The sequence below is a fragment of the Pseudochaenichthys georgianus genome, chromosome 23 (assembly GCF_902827115.2).
Source record: "Pseudochaenichthys georgianus chromosome 23, fPseGeo1.2, whole genome shotgun sequence".
Lineage (NCBI taxonomy): Eukaryota > Metazoa > Chordata > Actinopteri > Perciformes > Channichthyidae > Pseudochaenichthys > Pseudochaenichthys georgianus.
This window is the reverse complement of record NC_047525.1, coordinates 16,082,006-16,103,444: the sequence shown is the minus strand read 5'-3', so window position 1 is coordinate 16,103,444 and position 21,439 is coordinate 16,082,006. Positions and strand designations below refer to the sequence as shown.

General features: G+C 42.6%; 1 protein-coding gene across 1 annotated transcript in view; it reads right to left on the bottom strand.

Moving 5' to 3' along the window:
* ptprz1b (protein tyrosine phosphatase receptor type Z1b) overlaps positions 1 to 21,439 on the bottom strand; it is a 35,983-nt gene that overhangs the window by 1,987 nt on the left and 12,557 nt on the right. Inside the window, 19 exon segments of the mRNA XM_071201784.1 lie at positions 75 to 148; positions 346 to 439; positions 523 to 669; positions 764 to 899; positions 990 to 1,147; positions 1,218 to 1,349; positions 2,531 to 2,622; positions 2,625 to 2,664; positions 2,741 to 2,823; positions 6,499 to 6,595; positions 8,064 to 8,084; positions 13,727 to 13,812; positions 13,950 to 14,041; positions 14,238 to 14,382; positions 16,694 to 16,921; positions 17,563 to 17,728; positions 17,851 to 18,285; positions 18,709 to 18,761; positions 18,843 to 18,969. Of these exon segments, the coding sequence (XP_071057885.1) occupies positions 75 to 148; positions 346 to 439; positions 523 to 669; positions 764 to 899; positions 990 to 1,147; positions 1,218 to 1,349; positions 2,531 to 2,622; positions 2,625 to 2,664; positions 2,741 to 2,823; positions 6,499 to 6,595; positions 8,064 to 8,084; positions 13,727 to 13,812; positions 13,950 to 14,041; positions 14,238 to 14,382; positions 16,694 to 16,921; positions 17,563 to 17,728; positions 17,851 to 18,285; positions 18,709 to 18,761; positions 18,843 to 18,969 (2,406 nt within the window).

Here is a 21,439-nt window from a genome sequence, read left to right as displayed (position 1 = left end):
AGCAGCAGCAGCATGAAACTACCAGCACATGTTGATGTCCCAAAAATCTAACAACACACTTCCTGTTGTCTCACCACGACGTAGGAGGCGTTGATGTAGCCGGTGGAGTTTGACTCTGAAGTGCTCAGACACACTCTCGATCGCTCCACTGCACAAAAACAGAAGATAGCTGATCACTACATTATCTGTTTTATTTGTTCCATGTCCTATATATATGTTGCACTGTCGGAGGAGCCTGTGACCTACGTGTTTCATTGCCATATCTACACTGTAGCGAATGTGCAGATGACAATAAAGCCTTGAAACTTGAAAATGAACTTGTGTGTGAACAGGCTGTGGGCTCACCAGGCATCAGGGCCCGGGCTCTGTTCCTCTCAGCGTTGCCGTCCCTCAGGGCGGTGCTGTAGTCTGCATGCTTCGCCTGGCGCTGGCTGATCAACTGAAACAGGACAGAAACGTGACAGTAAGTGTCGGTTTAAACGCATGCCTAAAATGTACAGAAGTGTTATGGTTAGGGTTTACCTTGAACTGTTTGTCCATGCGCGTCCTGCCCGATGCCCCAGGGGTCAGGAGGTCAGACACGTAAGTGTGAAGGAGGTCAGAGGTCACCAAGGTGCCACGGCTCATGACGGCCTCCACCAGAGCGTCATGGATGAACACGTACTGCTCCTACCCGAGGAAACACAGAGACACTTTGTTCTCCTTGTGTGTGCTTATGGTTGGTTGTGTGTGTGTGTGTGTGTGTGTGTGTTAGGTCACTTACCTCCGTCTGAACCAGGAAGTTCCTCTGCGTCCGAACGTGTTTCAGGAAACCGAGAACGTTCACAGTGCCCTGCTCCTGGATCTGCTGCAGCATGCTGTCAATCACTATGTAGGTTCCTGTCCGCCCTACACCCGCACTGGGATCACATATCAAAAACATACAATGAGTACACACTATGTATGTTTATGAAATAGTAGCAATCTCTCTGTAAATCCCCAGTTTATACCTGCAGTGTACGAGGACGGGTCCCATCTCCTGCGTCCGCGCCCTGGAGGACGCTCTGATGAAGGACAGCAGAGGCAGAGTGTATTCTGGGACGCCCATGTCTGGCCACTGGGTGTAGTGGTAATGTAGGACTGTGTGTTCAACTCTCTTCTGAGGAGCCTGGAGGAGGGAGACAGCGTTAGTATGCATTTGTGTGTTTATATATGTGTGTCTGTGTGTGAAGACGTACCTTATTTGTGGTGTCTCTGACAGAGAACGTCCGCAGAGTGTAGTAAGCCAGGGCGTTGATGCTCTTCAGGGTCACCTGGTACGCCCCGTATTCCTCCTGGTTCTCCTCCGGCCAGTACTGCTCACATTTTGTCTGCAGACGGAGGACAACGATTAAAACAGGAGCCATTGACCAACAGATGTTTGTGTGGGTTGTATTTGTCTATTCTACAGTACTGCAATACTAAGTGTTTGTCAACAGATTTAAAATCAAAACCCCACTTGTTAAAAATCTGCTCAAAGATTGTTGGTCAACCCTTTCAGAGACTTTATGACTCAGCATACCATAATAACCTAGTGAGGATGTCCAACAACATCATCTCTGACCCACACCATGTTCTGAACAGCGAATAGGAACTGCTACCATCTTATCGGAGATACAGGGTCCAATGAAGTCAGACAGATGCATTCCTTTGTGCACCAGTCAATCCTAACAGTAAATACAGAGCTAACTCCCAGATCAAATGCACGCTAAAGTGTACTTTTTCTTGTAATGTTTAATTGAACTATTTATATTTTAGACTGCACTGTAACTTGTATCCATGTATTTTTTTCTTAATGTTTATTTGATTAGCTTTTATTTTTTAATGCTTAATGTCTTTCATTTTTTTTGTTGTTGTTGTTGTTGTTGTTGTGTAAAGCGCTTTGAATTGCCTTGCGTTGAAAAGTGCTCTATAAATAAACTTGCCTAAAGGGTCTTCGAGCATGCTTTGTGGCTTCCTTCCTTGTTTTTCTTTCAAGTCACTAGACGCCTTAAACAGACATTTTTAACTCGTTTTCTTTCCTTTATATTTCTTACAGTTGAAGATTTGCTTGGCCTCCGATGGTTTGGATGATGTTATGCGATGTGTGTGCTCAAAATAAAAGAACAAACTTTTACACATGCAACAAAGAGAAGAGGCCTTTACAATATTCAAAACAAAAATAACAAACAACTTAGGTGTTCTTTCTTATATATATAACTTAATAACATAAAGGATAATTGGACGGTTAAAAACTGTTCCTCCATGGTGTCTTTCTAGCAGGTTGCCCATCACTGTCACTTTCGAGCAGGCGCCATGGGAATTGTAGTTTTTTATATTGTGTTGACTACAGACAATTAGGTGGCCTTTCTTATAAAAAACGAAATACTGGCTCTGTTTTTCATGTATTGTGTCGTGATATCTGTCTATGTTGATGTTACACATGGAGCTGCTGTGATGTAAGTCAAATTTCAGACTTGATCTGACCGTTAAAGTATTATCGTATCGGGACAGCAGCAGAGTGACGCCCTACCCGTCCTTTCTCCTTGAGGTTGGTGATCATGACGATAACGCCGACGTTCTGCTGCCAGATCATCCTCCAGAAGTCTTCCCTGCTCGCTCTGAGGGGCCCTGGGCTGCGATGTAGGCCCTCGTCCGCTCGTAACCCTGCAGAGGAGAGCACGGGTGTAAAAGACCCACCTGACCTACGACCTGCAGCCAGTCTGCCTGTTGACATACTCACATCCACAAAGTTAGCGTTGATGTAGTCTCCACAGCTGGCGTCTCTGTCTAAACTGCTGGAGAGCTTGACTCTACTGTGGTCATCTGGGAGAGGAAAGGGTTATTCAGCTTTATCCATGCTTTGATTATTTTACAATCATTCATAAACATGTTGGTTCAACTGAGCTAACAGCATCCAACAGGAAGTGTACGTTTTCCTAATTGTAATCCAATTTGAGACATCTTTTGCTGTACTCATGTAGAATACTTTACCTACAATGGATCATATTAAACTCAAACAATAAATCCTAAATCCTGTAGAGATGAATGTGCTGCTGCTTCTTGCTTTACGGTGCCAAGCTTCATGCGTTTGTGTAGTGTTGTCTGTGTTTTCTTTTTCAATTTGAAGCTTTGACTTTTAATGTACGTGCCTGTTGCTTAGATTCTATCTCTTCTACTGAGTTAATATATACTGTAGTGTGTAGCAGAGTCCTGCACGGGTCTGATTTTCAAGACCCGCTCCCGCCCCGTACCCGCAACGTGCAATACCAACCCAGTCTCACAAAAAAACGTGTAATAACTACGTTGGTCCACAACGGCGTCTATGTCACGTGATCTTCAAATTTCTCCCTGCAGAAAAAAAAAACATGGCCGAACTTCGTTTTATTCTCGGTGTAAAATGCCTATTTTAAAGTTAGTTTGGCCATTCAAATGCGTTTTGATGTCCTTTGATGCGAGAAATATGGGTTGTTATTCAGATTATGTGCAGTGGATGTACATGATTTTTAGTTTGCTAGTTATTACGAAGATTACTTCAGGAACTTGTTTTCGAAACAACGTTTTCATTGTTACTAAGGTGGTTGCTAGGGACGCTGCTATCGATATTATTTCTGTTATGTTGTGTAACAGTTTAATGGTGTAATCTTTATTGCTACCCCCTTCCCCGTCAATGTATAGTGTTGGTCCACAGCGCAAACGTATTTGATTAATAAACACAAGTTGGAGTCCGTCAGGACCGAGGGTCGGAGCAGCTCATTTGCTTTACAGAATATTACACCCGGAAGTAAGTATTCTCTCCGCTTCGCTTGACAAACCCTGTGATAGTCCTCAAGCTCTGTGATTAGAGAGTGGGCCGAGCGTCGAACAGCACTTGAAATGGGATGGAACCACGGCAGACTGTACAACTGGATTTGAACGGGTCCACCCCGTCCCCCCCACCCCGTCCCCAGAACTACACATGCTGGCTATTGTGTTTCGCAACATGCTCTATGGCACTCCTCTACTGGGAGTTGTAGTTTTTAAAAGACATTTTCGTATTTCCCATAATAAGAAGTGGCCAGTATTAAACTGTGTACATCCCTGGAGGTTTAGCAGATAGGAAAACACTCAAATGTAAAACATATAATTAATAAATGGGTGAAAATGGCTTGTGCCCATAATGGGCAGCATACCCACATGCCAGCTAAGCTCAGAAGAGCTTTATTTAACAGCTGGTTCTTATGTCTGTGACCCCTGTTGTTAATTGATGAGCCTGAAACATGAACTTGTCAAGGTTCAGAGGCACATTGTGCAAATATGGCAGTAGCCATCGATCAGCTTAAGATAAGATATACTTTATTGATCCCAAGTTGGAAACATTTGCGTTACATCAGCATGTGTAACAGTTGTAAATATGCAGTGGTGTTTATTTGTAAATCATTTAGTATAATCACATAAATTCTGTGTTTTATATTTAATAATTCTGTGTTCTTTATTTATTGATTGTTCAATACCTGACAAGGCCGGAGATGAAAAACTTTGGTCACAGGTTCCTCAACAGTGCATTACAAGACATCTATCAATATGTGTGTACCTCCACCATTAAACTGTCGTATTCTGCACATTTCTTATACTATCTACATACATCTTATATAAGAGTATAATACATATGTATAATATCAGTTAAAATAAGTGCTTCAACATAGTTAACATTGCTGGAGGTATACACAAAGTTTTTTCATTGCATAACTACACCGTTTGTGAATATGATGTCAATAAACCTTAGAAAATCTTGAAATCTTGAAAGGAATGTGCAAAATAGTCATTATATACAGTCTTAATTAACTATTAGTAGAGAATAACAAGTAATGAATATACTTTATAGGGATCCTATTAACATCTAATAATAAAAATAATGTTAATTCAATAACATGCTTTAACCACTAGGTGTCCCTTTATATCAGCTGTGCACCTTTATGGTGTAAATACAGCCTATCTACCAATTGGATCAAATATAAAAGTCAGCCGAATTAGTGTTGATACTGCAAGGAGACGTATTGTGTGAAAAGAAATGTAAGATGTTGTTTAATGGCTGATATATTTATGATCCATGTCACGTTTTCAGTGTTGACGACAGTTCCTCATGTTTGTCTCGAAGTCTTCTCATCAGGGCTCTATAAATACAGAACTACGGCAGATATGTAATATTTAATGCAGCCGAACCGTGTATTACAATGCCGTTATGTGATGACCTCCAAAGAGAAAAGCAAGCACACTCGGAGTAAAGTGTTTTCGGTCTGTTTCCGGTATTTGTTTATGACGATGTGATGTGAGATGTGAGTCTGGAATTGCACAGGGGAAAATAACGATCTATGCCACAATTTTAGATGCGGATTTTGTTAAACTAATACGTTTGCGCTGTGGACCAACACTATACATTGACGGGGAAGGGGGTAGCAATAAAGATTACACCATTAAACTGTTACACAACATAACAGAAATAATATCGATAGCAGCGTCCCTAGCAACCACCTTGGTAACAATGAAAACGTTGTATCGACACAATTTCCTGAAGTAATCTTCGTAATAACTAGCAAACTAAAGATCATGTACATCCACTGCACACATAATCTGAAATAACAACTCATATTTCTCGCATCACATGACATCAAAACGCATTTTAATGGCCAAACTAATTTTAAAATAGGCATTTTACACCGAGAATAAAACGAAGTTCGGCCATGTTTTTTTTTTCTGCAGGGAGAAATGTGAAGATCACGTGACATAGACGCCAGCCATTGGAATGAATGGTGAAAAAAAACGTAAGGATCTTACAATTTCAGAGGAGTTTTTGTAGAAATACTACGTCCTACGTTGTGGACCAACGTAGTTATTACACGTTTTTTTATGAGACTGGGTTGGCAATACCGAACCCGCCCCGCTACCCGCACATATTGCCAATTAGTTCTGCAAACCGACCCGACCCGTCGGCACAAGATCCGCAACCCGACTCAAACCCGCATATTCTATATAAGCAGTGAAAACGTGCAATTATTAACACACGCAGTGGCATATTTGGCTCAAAAAGCGTGGGATGTTGGTCATTTTCTCCATCTAGGATGACACCAAAAGCCTCCCAGACGTTGGATTTCGCTCTTGAGGAAGTGTTATTGACAATGCTGTATTCTCTGAGCTCCGCCTTCACCTCAGCCATTTCGAATGTGGCGCGCTCAGCAGCAGATTGATGCGCTGCAGAGGTTATGATTATGCGCGGTCCCGCGGGGGAGAGGTCTGAGGATTTAAACATTAAACTCAATTATTATTATTTTAATATATTTATTATGCAATACCCGCGACCCAACCTGCATCATCTTTGTTTTACCCAGAACCGAACCCGGAAAAAAGCGTTTTAAAAAATACAACCCGCAAATCACTTTTTTTGTGGGTCACCCATCGGGTGACAAATAAACATAGCAGTGGAACTAAAGTGTTGAACAGTGAACATAGTGAACAGGGACATACAGGCCAGGATGTTGATGTATCTGTTCTTGCTCTTGTTGTCGGGGTGATTGGAGCTGTCGGCAGTGATGCCCATGTCCACAGTGCACGCCTGCACATCCTGAGAAACAACATTAAAAAAGATGAAAACACAAATAAGACTAACATATATAACACAAAGAAGCTCAGTCACTCAGAGAAAGCTAAACATGCTAATTAGCACAACCTATACTGGAGTGGATATAGTGTTTTACTTCTGCTTCCTTTTTTTAGATGTTTGTAGTGTTACAATAAAAAGTCAAGCATCTACAGTGAAGACAAGAACAAATAGGCCTTTGGAATGAAGTTGTAACAAGCATTACACATATTTTCATATGGGTGAAAGCATCAGCATTGGGTGTGAAATGAAAGCACTCATTAGGGTAATATTAAAATGCTCAATACAGCTTCATGTAGAGACTGATGCTGCTGAATGGAACCCGATTCAAAGCTCATATTCAACACAGATGTGGGAGGACAAGCTGCTGCAAGGATGCCAGGATTTTTATTTTCATTCTTCTAAAGCAGTGCTTCTCAAAGTGTGGTCTGCGGACCACTGGTGGTCCGTGAGCGCCCCCTAGTGGTCCGTGAGTATATTGGTAAAATGTCACATTTGAAATTAATTAATTAATTTAAGTTTTCCGCACTATCGGGGGAATATCTCCGCAATGGAGGGAGCTTAAGTTTCACTTTTGATTGCAAGATATAGCCCAGATAAACACCTTCATCACACATGTGGCCACTTGTTTGTACCATTTTCAGGCGATTTGTAAAAAACGATGTGTTTTTAGATATTTGTGGAGTTAGGTGGTCCGCGAGTGTTTTTTTATTGATTAAGTGGTCCTTGGTATGAAAAAGTTTGAGAAACACTGTTCTAAAGGGATATGAAATATGTCTGTAAATGAGCTTATATTAACATCTGAAAGCTCAACCGCACACAGTCCTTACTAACTTAAACTAATATTTCTAGACAATTATATCGAAATGCCTCAACATTACTGACAAACTAAACATTTCATTCATATTTATCAAACAGCATATTCAATATCACATCTGAAATAAGCTGAGTGGAAAACTGTGTGTGTGTGTGTGTGTGTGTGTGTGTGTGTGTGTGTGTGTGTGTGTGTGTGTGTGTGGGTGTGTGTGTGTGTGTGTAGACGCCCACAGTCCCGGTCCCTCCCCCTCTCCATATCTCAAGCCAACCAACACCCAGCAAGCCAGCGCAGCAGGAAGTAATAATGCCCCGCCCACTAAGTGCAAGCGGCCAATGAACGCCTTCATGCTGTTCGCCAAGAGGTTCAGGGTGGAGTACACACAGATGTACCCCGGCAAGGACAACAGGTGTGTGTGTGTGTGTGTGTGTGTGTGTGTGTGTGTGTGTGTGTGTGTGTGTGTGTGTGTGTGTGTGTGTGTGTGTGTGTGGTGTGTGTGTGGTGTGTGTGTGTGTGTGTGTGTGTGTGTTGTGTGTGTGTGTGTGTGTGTGTGTGTGTGTGTGTGTGTGTGTGTGTGTGGTGAAGAGGGGGGTTAGGGTGATACTGCAGGTTTCTTACCTCATAGGATTCTTTGACAATCTAATGGAGGGTGGTGAGGATGCAGAAAGCACGACGATGGAGGTGGAGGTGGTACAGAGTGGAAGGGGGTGACAAGATGACAGACACACATAGACAGACAGACAGGGAGTCAGTGCAGGTACAGGAATATGGGGTTCAGGTACACACAGAGGGGCGTTGCTAAGTGGTAAACAAACAGATATGAGCGGTGAACTCTTGACCATGTTAGCCTTGGCTTAGTATTCTGCACTGTATAGAGACTGGTGGTCGTGCAGCTATAGAGAAGGCAGAAACACTGACCATTACATAGCAGCAGTATCCTGTATGTGTGTGTGACTTAGAGGGTTATGCCAGGAAACAGGGGACGAATGTCATGCAGATGGGACCTACTGTCAAAACTCAATCCATGTCAACTCTTCTAAAATACGTCACAACATTACAGTTATTTTTCTTATCGCTAACATACTTTTGTTCAGGCTGTAGTCACATTTTCAAAACACAAATAACATCAGTTAGTACAGCGGATAAGCACAACAATTGTGCATTTTATGAGAAAAGCATGACATTTCTAGCATAGTTAGTGCATACCATAAGGTTTATTTTCAGATGTGGAGGGATGTCAGATTTGACCTGTGAGGACCGTGAGAGGTCAAATCCAAGATGGCCGCCAGTCTCTCGGGTTAAATGTTCAAACACGCTTAATTTTGGAACCAAACATTGTAGAAAAACATTTAAGGTGTCATATCCAACTCAATTAGGGATGCCCAATCATTTGGTGATACTTTTGAGATCGCCAGAATTCACGAAAATGCATTTAGGTGAAGATAAAGGTAGAAATTGACCAAAAAGAAGCTGTCAATCAAAATGCAAATTATTTAGTGTGTGTGGTGTGTGTGTGTGTGTGTGTGTGTGTGTGTGTGTGTGTGTGTGTGTGTGTGTGTGTGTGTATGTATGTATGTATGTGTGTGTGTGTGTGTGTGTGTGTGTTGTGTGTGTGTGTGGTGTATGTGTGTGTGTGTGTGTGTGGTAGGTGTGTGTGTTGTGTGTGTGTGTGTGTGTGTGTGTGTGTGTGTGTGTGTGTGCTGGTGGCAGATGTGGCGCAGTTATGTATTGTGTATATCCATGCAATAACCGCACTATTGCCTCTGTTTCTTGACAATGCACACTCAGTGGCAATGATATGTCACTCCATGGACATCGTCAAGGCAGCAGTTCAGCACGTGAACCCTGGTCAGATTCCGGTCCTTGCAGCTGACCAACCACTGTATGCTCTTGCTAAGGAAGTCCAGTGGACCTGGCCAGCCACTTATGGAGAGGATCACTTTGTGATCATGTTCGGTGGTCTACACATTGAGATGGCCATGTTGAAGTTGCTGGGAGACTGGCTGGAAGACAGTGGCTGGACGAACACCCTGGTACAGGCTGACATTGCAAGTTCCGGAAAAGCAAATTCCTTCATACATGCCAGCCATGTCACCAAGACCCGCCATGCGCACCAGCTCACAGCTGCAAGCCTTTATACACTCCTCCAACAAGCTTACAGTGAAGACTGCACACCTGATGACTCTAATGCCATGCAACCTGATAGTCCGCCTTTTGAGGAGTGGTGCATACAGCGAGCAAAGGCCAGTGTCCACTTTGACTACTGGCTAAAGACCCTGTCATTGGAGCTTCTCTTGCTGCGGTACATCAGGTCACTTTGTGAAGGTAACTTCCAGCTGTACATGGAATCCCTGACACAGATCATGCCCTGGATGTTTGCCCTAGATCACACACTACTCCAGATGGCTTTCCGTACACATCCGTGACATGATGACTCTCGCTGAAAAACATCCACATGTCCTAGCAGAATTCAAGTCTGGACATTTTGTGGTGCACAAAACCAGCAACAAGTTCTCTGCCATGGCACTCGACCAGTGCCATGGGCAGAACAATGCAATGGTGAAAGGTTCTGGTGGGGCTATTGGACTGACTGGCAATCCAGGAGCACTTAGACACTGGATGGTAGCAGGGCCAGAAATGTCCAGGATCACTACAGAGTTTGAGCAACAGCATAGTACTAGTGACACTGGGCACCGTCATCACGACCAGCAACCTGGCGTACAAGCAGAATTTCTGAAGGAAGTTAAAGCACTTGTGACAGTGCTGGAAGAGATGGGAAATCCATTCCTAGAACACAGCCAAGATTTACTAGTCATTGACACAAGGGACATCATGGACATCAAAGTGGCTGAAACTGTGAGAAGGATCGAGACCCTTGGTGAGGAGCAGTACACCACGTTTGTGAAAGAGAGGCTAGAACAGTGTACAACACCTGTCACACAAACACTTCCAAAGAACAAGTTGCCACTGTTCAGTAGGCCACCGGTCAAAATGAAGTCGAAACAAAAGGCACATCTTGCAGCACTGAAGAGTGACTGGTCTCTTTTCGAGGCTGTACATCTCCTGTCAAACACGAGATGGAGACATCGAACATTTCTTCTCCCATGAAAACCAGGGATCCCCACCAGCTCTGTCAACTGGAGGCAAAATTCGGATTGGGGTTAAAGCAGATCTACTTCGCTGCCTAGAATCAGATCTGCTTGAAAACAGTAGTGTACCTATGGCTGATGCAACCATTTTCAATGGTGCAGCTGTGGTTCAAATGTTAAATCCTGGAACATCAAGAACATTTCAAGAGTATGGAGATAGAGTGTTTGCACCATACATCTCTGCTCAACTTGAGAAAAGCAGCCGCATTGACCTTGTCTGGGATGTATACCTACCTGCCAGCCTGAAAGCCTCAACCAGACAAAAGAGGGGAAAGGGCATCAGGAAAAAGTTGGCTCCTTCCCAGAGGTGACTGGTGCTTTCAATTAACTCCTATGCATGCCAAGTGAGGTCAGTGAAGGATCAATGTTACTGCTGGAGCAATTTGTGATGCTGATGTACGACCGAACCAGTGAGAGCATGGAGGTGAATGATGCCAGGAAACAGCTCTTCACACAGAAGTCTAGATCTCTAGAGAACATTCCTCCAACCCAGGCAGCACTGAAGCAGCACATCAAGTGCACTTGCTACCAGGCCAACTGTTGGAACCAGGCATTGGTCCTGGATCCAGAGATGCCAGAGCCGTCTGACTGGGGCTGGACAGAGGAAACAACTGGGTGGCAGCCACTTTGGACCACTCTACCTGAAGCATCAAAATCGTGCCATGAATTGATCCACTGTCGCTGCCAGAAATGGTGCACTGGACGATGCAAGTGTGCCAAAGCTGCACTGAAGTGCACTGCACTATGTTTCTGTTCTGGAGACAGATTTAGATCTGTATTATTATCATCATTAAAATAGACTAGCACTATGGGTCTATTATTTTGTATTATTATCCCTATAGTTTCAAAATTGAAGCACATTTCACTATATTGCATAGGTCGAATCCAAAAGTTTTTAATGTAATTTGACCTTGTCCTTGATCTAAATTAATTGTCTTTAATTCTGGCGATCTCAAAAGTATCATCAGATGAATGGGCATCCCCAATTTAGGTGGAAATGACACATTAAATGACACATTATTTTCTACATCGTTTGGTTCCAACATTTTAAAAAACGTGGACATTAAACACAGAGGACTGGCGGCCATCTTGGATTTGACTGTTACTTTTATGTCATGTATCTAGCTGATGATAAGTTGATATCACACACACACACACTAAATAATTTGCAATTTTGCAATTTTCAACTGATTGACAGTTTATTTTGGTCAATTTCTACCTTTATCTTCACCTAAATGCATCTTCTTGAATTCTGGCGATCTCAAAAGTATCACCAAATGATTGGGCATCCCTAATTTAGTTGGATATGACACCTTAAATGTTTGTCTACAATGTTTGGTTCCAAAATTAAGCGTGTTTGAACTGGCGGACATCTTGGATTTGACCTCTCACGGTCCTCACAGATCAAATCTGACTTCCCTCCACATCTGAAAATAAACCTTATTATGGTATTGTTATGGAACCTCTTATATGGTATGCACTAACTATGCTAGAAATGTCATGCTTTTCTCATAAGAGCTTATCCGCTGTACTAAGTGTGTGAATTTGGGATTAATACAATTCATGTTGTTTTCCCACATTATGCAGTCTTTTAACACATTTCTAAAATGCGCATCTTATAAATATTGAATTGGCCCTTCAATAGTGTTTTATTTATCAGATCGTTTACAGACTTTTATCTTCATGGTTAACTGTTTTACTTTCTATTTTGAGACGTTTACAGTCTATAATTATTTATATTCTACTAGTTTTAATGTATAATAATGTGCAATGCCTTGTATTTTTATGCTGCTGTAACGAAAACATTTCCAAATTTGAGATCAATAAAGTATTTCTTAACTTATCTCATATACAAAACCTTCAACACATTGTATTCTCCCCCCATTCTGTGCTTTCTTACAGTTTTTATTTTTATTTTGAGAAAAAAATTAACTATTAGCTAATTGTGTGATGTGTGTATGCAGCTGTTATGAGTTTATTAAAAGTATATAAAGGTAAACGCTTCTTTAAGATGTGTTAATCCCCCTCAGAAGACATTTCTAAAATCTCTTCACTTTCAGTATAAACTGATATTAAGCTTTTACCAAATATGTCTGGGATGAACACTGCTATGGTTAATACAAAAACCCCTTACTGTTTAAGTTACACATATCACTCTCCTAAATGATGCTCCAAAAGAACATGATGTTAATAGAGCATGGGCGTAATTTCCACTGGGGACAGTGGGGACATGTCCCCCCCACTTTTCAAAATCCCGTTTGTGTCCCCCCCACTTTCAAATGTGTTTATTTTTTTTAAAAATACGCAAGCGGTCATTGTCACAGAGGAGCGTCTGTGTGTGTACGAGTGCATTTTGAGAGAGAGAGAGAGAGAGAGAGAGAGAGAGAGAGAGAGAGAGAGAGAGAGAGAGAGAGAGGAGAGAGAGAGAGACAGACAGACAGAGAGAGAGAGACTGAGAGAGAGAGACTGAGAGAGAGATTGAGAGAGTTACAGGGGTTGTTGTTGTTAGCATCTGGTGCTAGCTCGGAGCTAACAGAGATTAGAAGCTGTTTCAACAATAATGAGAGGGATAGTCCTCTCCTGTTGGACTGAGAGGCTGAGATAACATCAGTTTAGGTGAGGTAAAGGACTCTGAGTTATTTAACTTCAATTTAAAGAAATAAATCTTCCAGGGGGTGCATGCCCCCAGACCCCCCTAGAGGATGTGAAGTTCACCCACAAATAAAACAGGTTCACATGGAAAGGATACTAGATACGTTTGCACACTCATTAATACACTACACATTTTTATTTTTTAACGCTATAGCCCCTAATATATTTGTAGAAAGGCAAGAAATGGAATTAAATCGAGAAAATGTTTCATTGCGGAGGACCCCCTGTTTTGTGTCCCCCCCACTTCTCAAACCAAAGTTACACCCTTGTAATAGAGGTATGGAAGAGCATTAAGGAGCTATGACCAACAGGAGCTAGCTACAAAACTGAGAGACCCCCTAATGTATGCTGTTGATCCTTTCTAAGCAGAATCTCAAGGAATCTCCCACTGTGTCTGTCTTCTAGTTTATATTCCCGCCCTGAGGAAAGTTCACAGATATTTTGATGACTGAAATACTTTATTTATAAGGATTTACACACCTCAAACTCCTTGGAGAAAGTGTTGGTGGTGTGCAGCTCCATGACGTGTTTCACAAACTGCTTCACTGTCAGTGGCTCGTGACCGTCTGCAAACAAAGACCGAGCGTTAAACTGATGTTCCACATTAGCGTTTGATGTCGAAAGGATAATAAATGTGTGTGTGTGTGTGTGTGTGTGTGTGTGTGTGTGTGTGTGTGTGTGTGTGTGTGTGTGTGTGTGTTACCTGTGGCCAGCAGCAGGGGTGTAGATGGAACTGATATTACTTTAGGTGACACACTGTCATCTGGGTAGAAGTTAGCCACCTGGAAACAGTTTCTGTGACACAAAAACATCCAAACCTGAGTAAAGTACACAAACTGAGTCAGGCAGATATTGACTGTGTGTGTGTGTGTGTGTGTGTGTGTGTGTGTGTGTGTGTGTGTGTGGTGTGTGTGTGTGTGTGTGTGTGTGTGTGTGTGTGTGTGTGTGTGTGTGTGTGTGTGTGTGTGTGTGTGTGTGTGTGTGTGTGTACCTCCAGTAGACGAGTATGCCCGTCAGTACCAGCAGACAGAGGATGGTGAGAGTGGAGACGACGGCCAGAGGAACGACTGTCCTCTTCTCCCTCTCCAAACCTCCGACCAGCCCCACCCGAGACTCATGGCTGCTGTTGCTGCCCTCTGAGAGAGAGGAGAGAGGGAGGAGGGATGGTGGGTGGGGGGTGGGACAGAGACACAGAGCTCAGAGATCATGTCAGTGACTACATCTCTACAGATTCCATGGAAACTGTGCATTTGACAATAATACTGTATTAAATTATGAGTTACAAATGTAATATACTATATACAATTTATATAACTATATATCCATCTACATTTTGATCACAACAGTGAGGCAGTCTAGTTCATGAATTATTTCCATACTGTTCCGCTTCGAGCATGACACACCATTCACTTTTCATTCCTTGCTTCTTTTGTTGGCCACTTGGGGGCAGCGCAATATAATGGCTTTTGGGTTAAAACAGTTTGTGCAGTTGGGGGGTAAATCTAGACATTTCATCCCCTGTTAATGTAAAATGTTTTTTTGTTTTGCCTCTAGCAATTATACAGCTCTGTCCCTTTCTGCTAAAGAATAGCAGAGTAACATTTACCTTCCTTTTCCTGCTCCTTGGCCTTGCTGCCGCCTGTCAGTCTGAGCAGAGGGACGAGCCGCCCAAACAGGGGGCTCCTTCCAGTGTCAAACAAAAACCCGTCCTTACTTGAGTTGTTCTGCAAACTCTCTCCAACTCCAACTGCATCTCTCATCTCTTCCCCAGCTCCTCCAATGTGTCCTTCCAGACGTCCAGTCAAGTCAACGGGACTCAAAACACTCATGACTCCACCTTCTTTATCATGTCCACCACCACCACCACCACCACCACGGTTGTCTTCACTGCTGTCAAACAGTGGGCGCTCTGCTGAAGTTTGATCTTGACTGACAGACAGCTGGACACCATCTCTTCCTTCCTCGCCGTCTTCTCTTTCATCACCTTTGTCACAGCCTACTGCTTTGAGTCTGTCTTCACTTACTTTCTTTCCTTTACCCTCTCCATCTCCACTACCTTCTGCAGAACCGCTGACGTCCTCAGGCCAGCTTGACGCAAATTAATTCTCACTGTATATTGTCTGTCTTGCAACAGCATCATGTACTTTCTCCTCCAACATTTCACCGCCTGTGGAGCTATTGAACTGTCTCTCATCTGTTTCACCATACACTTCCCTCCCTCCCTGAATCCCACTGTTGTGTAGGCTACTCCTTCTATCTTCTCTTCCTTCTCCCAATTTAGCTCACTTTCACTCTCCTTCATTTCTCTCTCTACCTTATTTTGCTCCTTTTCCCACTACCATCGACCTTGAAGCTGATCATTGAATTTAAAATAGTAGAAAGGTCGGTTTGGAATGTAGTGACTTCATTATATTCCTGATTGATGAAAAGTCCAGAGCCTGATCCACTCTCCTCTGCTTCTTTATGTGTGTCCGTCCCCACTTCCTCGTCATGGTCAAGGTGTATCAAGATCTTTGAACCATGCTGAATCGCACCATGAGACTCCGTATGAGACGTTTTTAAGGCATTTCCTTCTACTGTGTTCGATATGCTACTCAAGTCATAATCAGGCAGCAGAGAAAGTGCGGTCGGGGAGATCGGAGGGTTCTCTGGATGTAGACGCTGGGGGTTGGCGATCACTCTTCTCGAAGTGTGAGGAGAGTTTGTTAAACTAGAGAACCGGTCAATAGTTGAGTCCTCAACCTTGAAAGTTGGTAGATGTTCTGCACAAAAAGGTAAAAGTCTGCAGAAACAACTTTTCCAGGAATGTGTCCTTTCAAAATAGGTCCGCCATGGAAGGAAGATGGAAGCAAAGGTAAGAATGTAACTTCCGAGTTCACAGGAGAGTAGAGATAATCAGAGTTAAAGAGTCCTGACTCAGAAGAATTGGTCGTTTTTGATTTAGTTTCTGAAGAAATGTCTTAAATCAACCCCTTCATTTGGAAGCATTGAAAACAACCACCACCAGAAGGTGCCATTGAGCCACAGACAGGAAGCAGACCCAGAAAAGAAATCCCAAAAGTAGAGTAGATGCAAATCACTGAGCCTGGGGACTCCAAATGTGACCTCATGTGGAGCCCTAATAGCTGCGAGATTTGAAGAATCGTCGAGCATATTTCATGATTGAGCCAGCCGCTGATTATCATTCTAATCATCACTAATGCCAGTTTATTATGGTCGACTGTCATCATTACCACCACCAGCATAATCCACATCCTACCGCCATGCTCACAGCGCACGTGATGAGCATACTAGGCTATTAGAGGAGAAAGACCATCATCCACCGCAATCAAGACCTGCTGTCTACCCTCCACAAACACATGTATTTATATTGCTTTGATAGAGGAACATCCATCAGATAATAGCTATTTTTTTCATAATTATGTTATATATTAGTTGAGATCTTACCATTCAACATGGGCTGGGTTGTGTGCACGAGCCCCCTGAGGAGGGAGGAGGTGGTGAAGGACTTGTAGAGGGACTCAGCCAGCGTGTTGCTGGGGGTCGCCACCCGTCCTGTGATCCATAGTGGCGGGGGGGCGGAGGACACGGAGGTGCTGGTTTGTGGGCGAGGTTCGCTAACGGGGGTGCGGCTGTCTTCAGAGGGCGGCAGCGAAACTTTGACCACGGTGTGAGCTGTGGGACAGGAAGCACATTAGGATTACATGCTGAGATGCACGTTGAGCCACAACAGGAACCTGAAAAGGGCTGGGGAATGTCTTTACTGAGACCCACGTGACCTAAGATGATGTAACTACATGAGGGGAAACAATCAGGGCATTACATGAGGATGGTCTGTCGAGGCATGAGGTATTGTAGGATGTCATGTGAAACGATCTAATGAGACATCACATGATACGTAAAAATGTTTATACAAATATGCCCAGCCTGCAAAATCCATATAAGCCAAAACCAGTTTACTTAAATAAAAGTCCTTAATAAAGATTTGAGACATTTGAAGAAAATTGCTGACTAATGATACTTCAGAAATCAGAGTAGTAAAATATTCCAATTTTTCTTTATACTTTTTTATTATACCTTTGTATTGCTCATTCTTCCTTTAACTACTTAGCTGTTTACATTATGTATTTAAAACATTAATGACATTTAAAACAGGACAGGTTTAACACAATTTAACACACAATGTTGGTATGGTAATCTAAGCAGCAGCAGTGGAAGTACAAATCTTCAGCAGGTCCATATTCTAATATTTATGAGCTTAAACTCCTCCATGGTAACACCAAGCGATGTTTCTGGATGAGGATTGGCGATCATACCTGGCAACACAGCAGCAGCAGAGCTGTTGGTTCCTCCTGGGGAGTTGTTGACTGTGTCTTCATAGAAGATATCGGTGATGTCCTCCACAGGAGGGGTGTAGTGGTCCAACGAGGGGGAAGGGACGCCATTTTCTGCTGCTTGGTCTGTTAGACCTTGATCCCCTACCTGAAAAATTAAAATGAGAGGGTTATCTTATATATAATAGATTGCCTTTCCATCGTGAGCGCCAGTTGTTTGTTAATCCAGTTAAGGATGCAGGAAATGGAGAGAAAGTGCTAATGAGCTACCTGATGTGGCGTCACCGACAACGAGGCCTCTTCTGTGATTTGTTTCCGAACTGGCGGTGTGGTTGCCCGGGCAACTGGAAACAGGAAGCCCGGCTGTTCAGTTACCTCGCCTACCCATATTGCCCCATTGCCATCAAAACTTGGATTAGTACGCGGCTTGTGTAATGGAACATCGCTGTCCTCGTAGATCCAGTTCTGATCCATAGCATCGGGTTCAGGGCTGGCCCGGCTCGGCTTCTTTCTCACAATCGGTTTGATTTTAGTTTTTCGTTGCAGGGTGGACTCAGAGGGATTGTCTGGGGGTGGGCGGGGGGTGACCTGCACCGGGAGGTTCTGGTACACTCGGGTCTGCTCCACCGGGATCTCCTCCACCGGGCTGTGGTCCTCCGCCGGATTCTGGGTCTCTGGCGGCGCTGATTTGGCTTTAGATTGAACCTAACACAAGAAAAAACCAGCAGTGCTGAGTGTACATATGTCACAAGATTTAAAATCTAAAAACGAAATGCCTACATGGTCAGGGTCCATATATTCTGTTCTAATGCTAATGGGATCCATACCAACAATTCTTATGATAATGCTGCTTTTCTTGGTGCATTTCCAACATTAAAATTACCTCATAATAAAGTAACTTTTGGAGTAGGAGAGGACAGGCTGCAATGCTCCTCTAAGTGAAATCATGGTAGCATTACAGTCTTTTTTTAATCTCGTCCAAACATGCTTTGTTCTGCTCACTTACTGAAAGACTTCGATTTGCATAATTACAATCATTTGCATAGTAATGAGGTTCAACAATATGAAGGAGAGTAATCTATCTAAATGATTGCCAGCATGCGGAGCGGTGTCAGGTGACGGCCCTACCTCTCTGTTGCCTTCCAGACCTTTGGAGACAGCGTCAGAATCAGAATCACTTTCTAAAGAGAGAAAAGGAATGAAGACAAACTGAATAACAATGTAGTAAATGGGATGGCATTGTGGGAGTTTATGTTTCGTACCGGGGTCTTCTAATGGCATGTCCACTATAATCTGGTCACTCCACCGCCCTCTGAGTCCATTGGTGCAGACAGCGACCACCTGAACGACGTAGCTGCTGTTGGCCAGCAGGCCGGGGATGAAGGCACCCTGGGGAGACACACATCTGCATGTTAACATCATTCACTATCTCAGGGTCCCTGCAGCTTAATCTAAGTTAGATTCAAGTCTTTTGGGGGACTATGTAATGACTTTATAATCACTAAAATGTAGAAAAAAACCTTGTTGAGATTGACACATGACAACAAGCCTCGTTTGCATCACCTTATACAAAATACTGGTTCAATATAAAAAAAAAAATGTCTACCTCTCCATGTTGTTCCTAGTAATCGGCGACAATTTAAATGTTGGTGGTTTAGCTATCCTAATATTTGTGACAATAATGCAAGAGGCATTCTGTAAATCAACCAAAATGTAGACTTTACCAGCCATTTTAAGACTTTGAAATGCAATGTCAGAAAAACCCCAATATCCTTTGTCCCATTTCTTAAAATGTGTTACACTTTACTAACCTAACACCAGGTAAGGCCTTATTTTAGATTTCTGAATTCAATGCCTTTTAAGACTTTGTAAGGATCCACGGGTACCCTGTGTTTAAAAGAGGATGCAATAAGTGATCTTATGATATGATGATATTTAAGTTTGGTGTGTTATTGTCATTTTTGGTAGATTTGGTCCAATTTGCATACAACTCCAGCTTGAAGAGGCAGTACTCGACATTTCGAAGCTGCAGCACTTGGATAATTATCTGTCTCTATTCTCGCTGCCTAATTAGTGCATGCACTCTCAATCGCAGTGTTTCACCTGCCTTTCGTCAGTGGGGGGGTTAGTTTATCATGCTGGTTGTTTCTTGGTTAGTGAGCAGGTGTGTTTGCCTCCAAAGTGCATACATATGGAGGTCATTTTTTTAATAAATAATTTCAATTTCTTTGTTTGTTTGAAATGACCTGAACCCCTCCAAAAATACTTGCTGATCCCAGGTTTGAATATCTCTGCATTACAAATCCTATAATAATAAATGTAATAATAGTTTGTTTGTTTCCTATCAGACTCCAAATATTCCCATTATTTATTCTCTTAATTCTTTTTTTAGAGTTGCACATATAGATTCAACGTATTGTCATTACACAGTACAGGTACCATGTAACGAAACGGTTTCTCTCTCTGCATTTGACCCATCCTAGTGTTAGGAGCAGTGGGCTGCCATTATGTACGGCGCCCGGGGAGCAGTGTAGGGAACAGTGCCTTGCTCAGGGACACCTCGGTAGCACTTGGTCTTTCTGGGACTTCAACTGGTTGCCAAGCCAAGTCCCTATGGACTTCGCCACCACACCCCCCATATATCATAATAACTAAGTGTGTAAAGGCCTCATGACTGACTGACTCGTACATTTTCGAACAGAATGCATCTCTATTGACAGTATTTGAGTTATAATTTAGTTTTAACTGCATTCTAAAAGTGTGCACACTTTAAAATAATGATTGATGCCTCTCATGAGGTTTTCATTCACATATCAGGCATGGGGTTACTTTTTTCAGTTATTTATCTGTGTTGTATGAGGATGAATATTGACGACTAGGTCCACTAACACACACACACACACACACACACACACACACACACACACACACACACACACACACACACACACACACACACACACACACACACACACACACACACACACACACACACACACACACACACACACACACACACACACACACACACACACACACACACACACACACACACACACACACACACAGAGGGATGCTCAGTGACAGGAAGAATTGATCGTTGCTATGAATCAATTGAACCAGATCCCAACAGCAGTCACAATATGAGAGTGGATGGTTGAGAAGAATATAATAAATTACGTTTCAATATTTACTGCAGCAGAATAGGGACTGAATTGATTATGTAGACATGGATTGTACCATTCCAGTGTGGACTGTGGATAATATTTGTTAAATGACAGTCAAAGGTGAGTGTAGCAAGCTTCTATCAGCTCAAGGTTAGTTTTAAGGAGACGTTTTAACACCACTGGGATGACACTTAAACACACTTGATCACCAAAGGAAAACCACATGAGGAAAATGTAATTACTGTGAGTTTAAAATACAACTTGTAAACATCATGAACATCGCCAGATATAAAATCATGTTTGAAAGGCAATTATTATGAATTTGCTATATCTCATGTCTTTGTAAGTGAGATACAGTCTGCTGTGAGCATCCAGGCCACAAACTAAAAGTGAGTCTTGTTGCTTCTGCTTTGCTGATCTGTGTGACATTAATGTGAGAGGCATTCTGAAACTCATCGAAAATGTAGACGTTAACAATTATTTTGAGACTTTCAATCGCGATGTCAGAAATAAAGTAAATTCATAAAATCCTCGTTCCCATTTCTAAGCATTTGTAGGACTTTTGAGAGGTTGATTTAGAACATTTGAATACCAATTAAGGCCTTATTTGTCAATCAAATGCGTTTTAAGGATCTACGTGAAGCCTTTGCTAATATACTTATTGGTACTATATTTATATAATACTGTGAAAA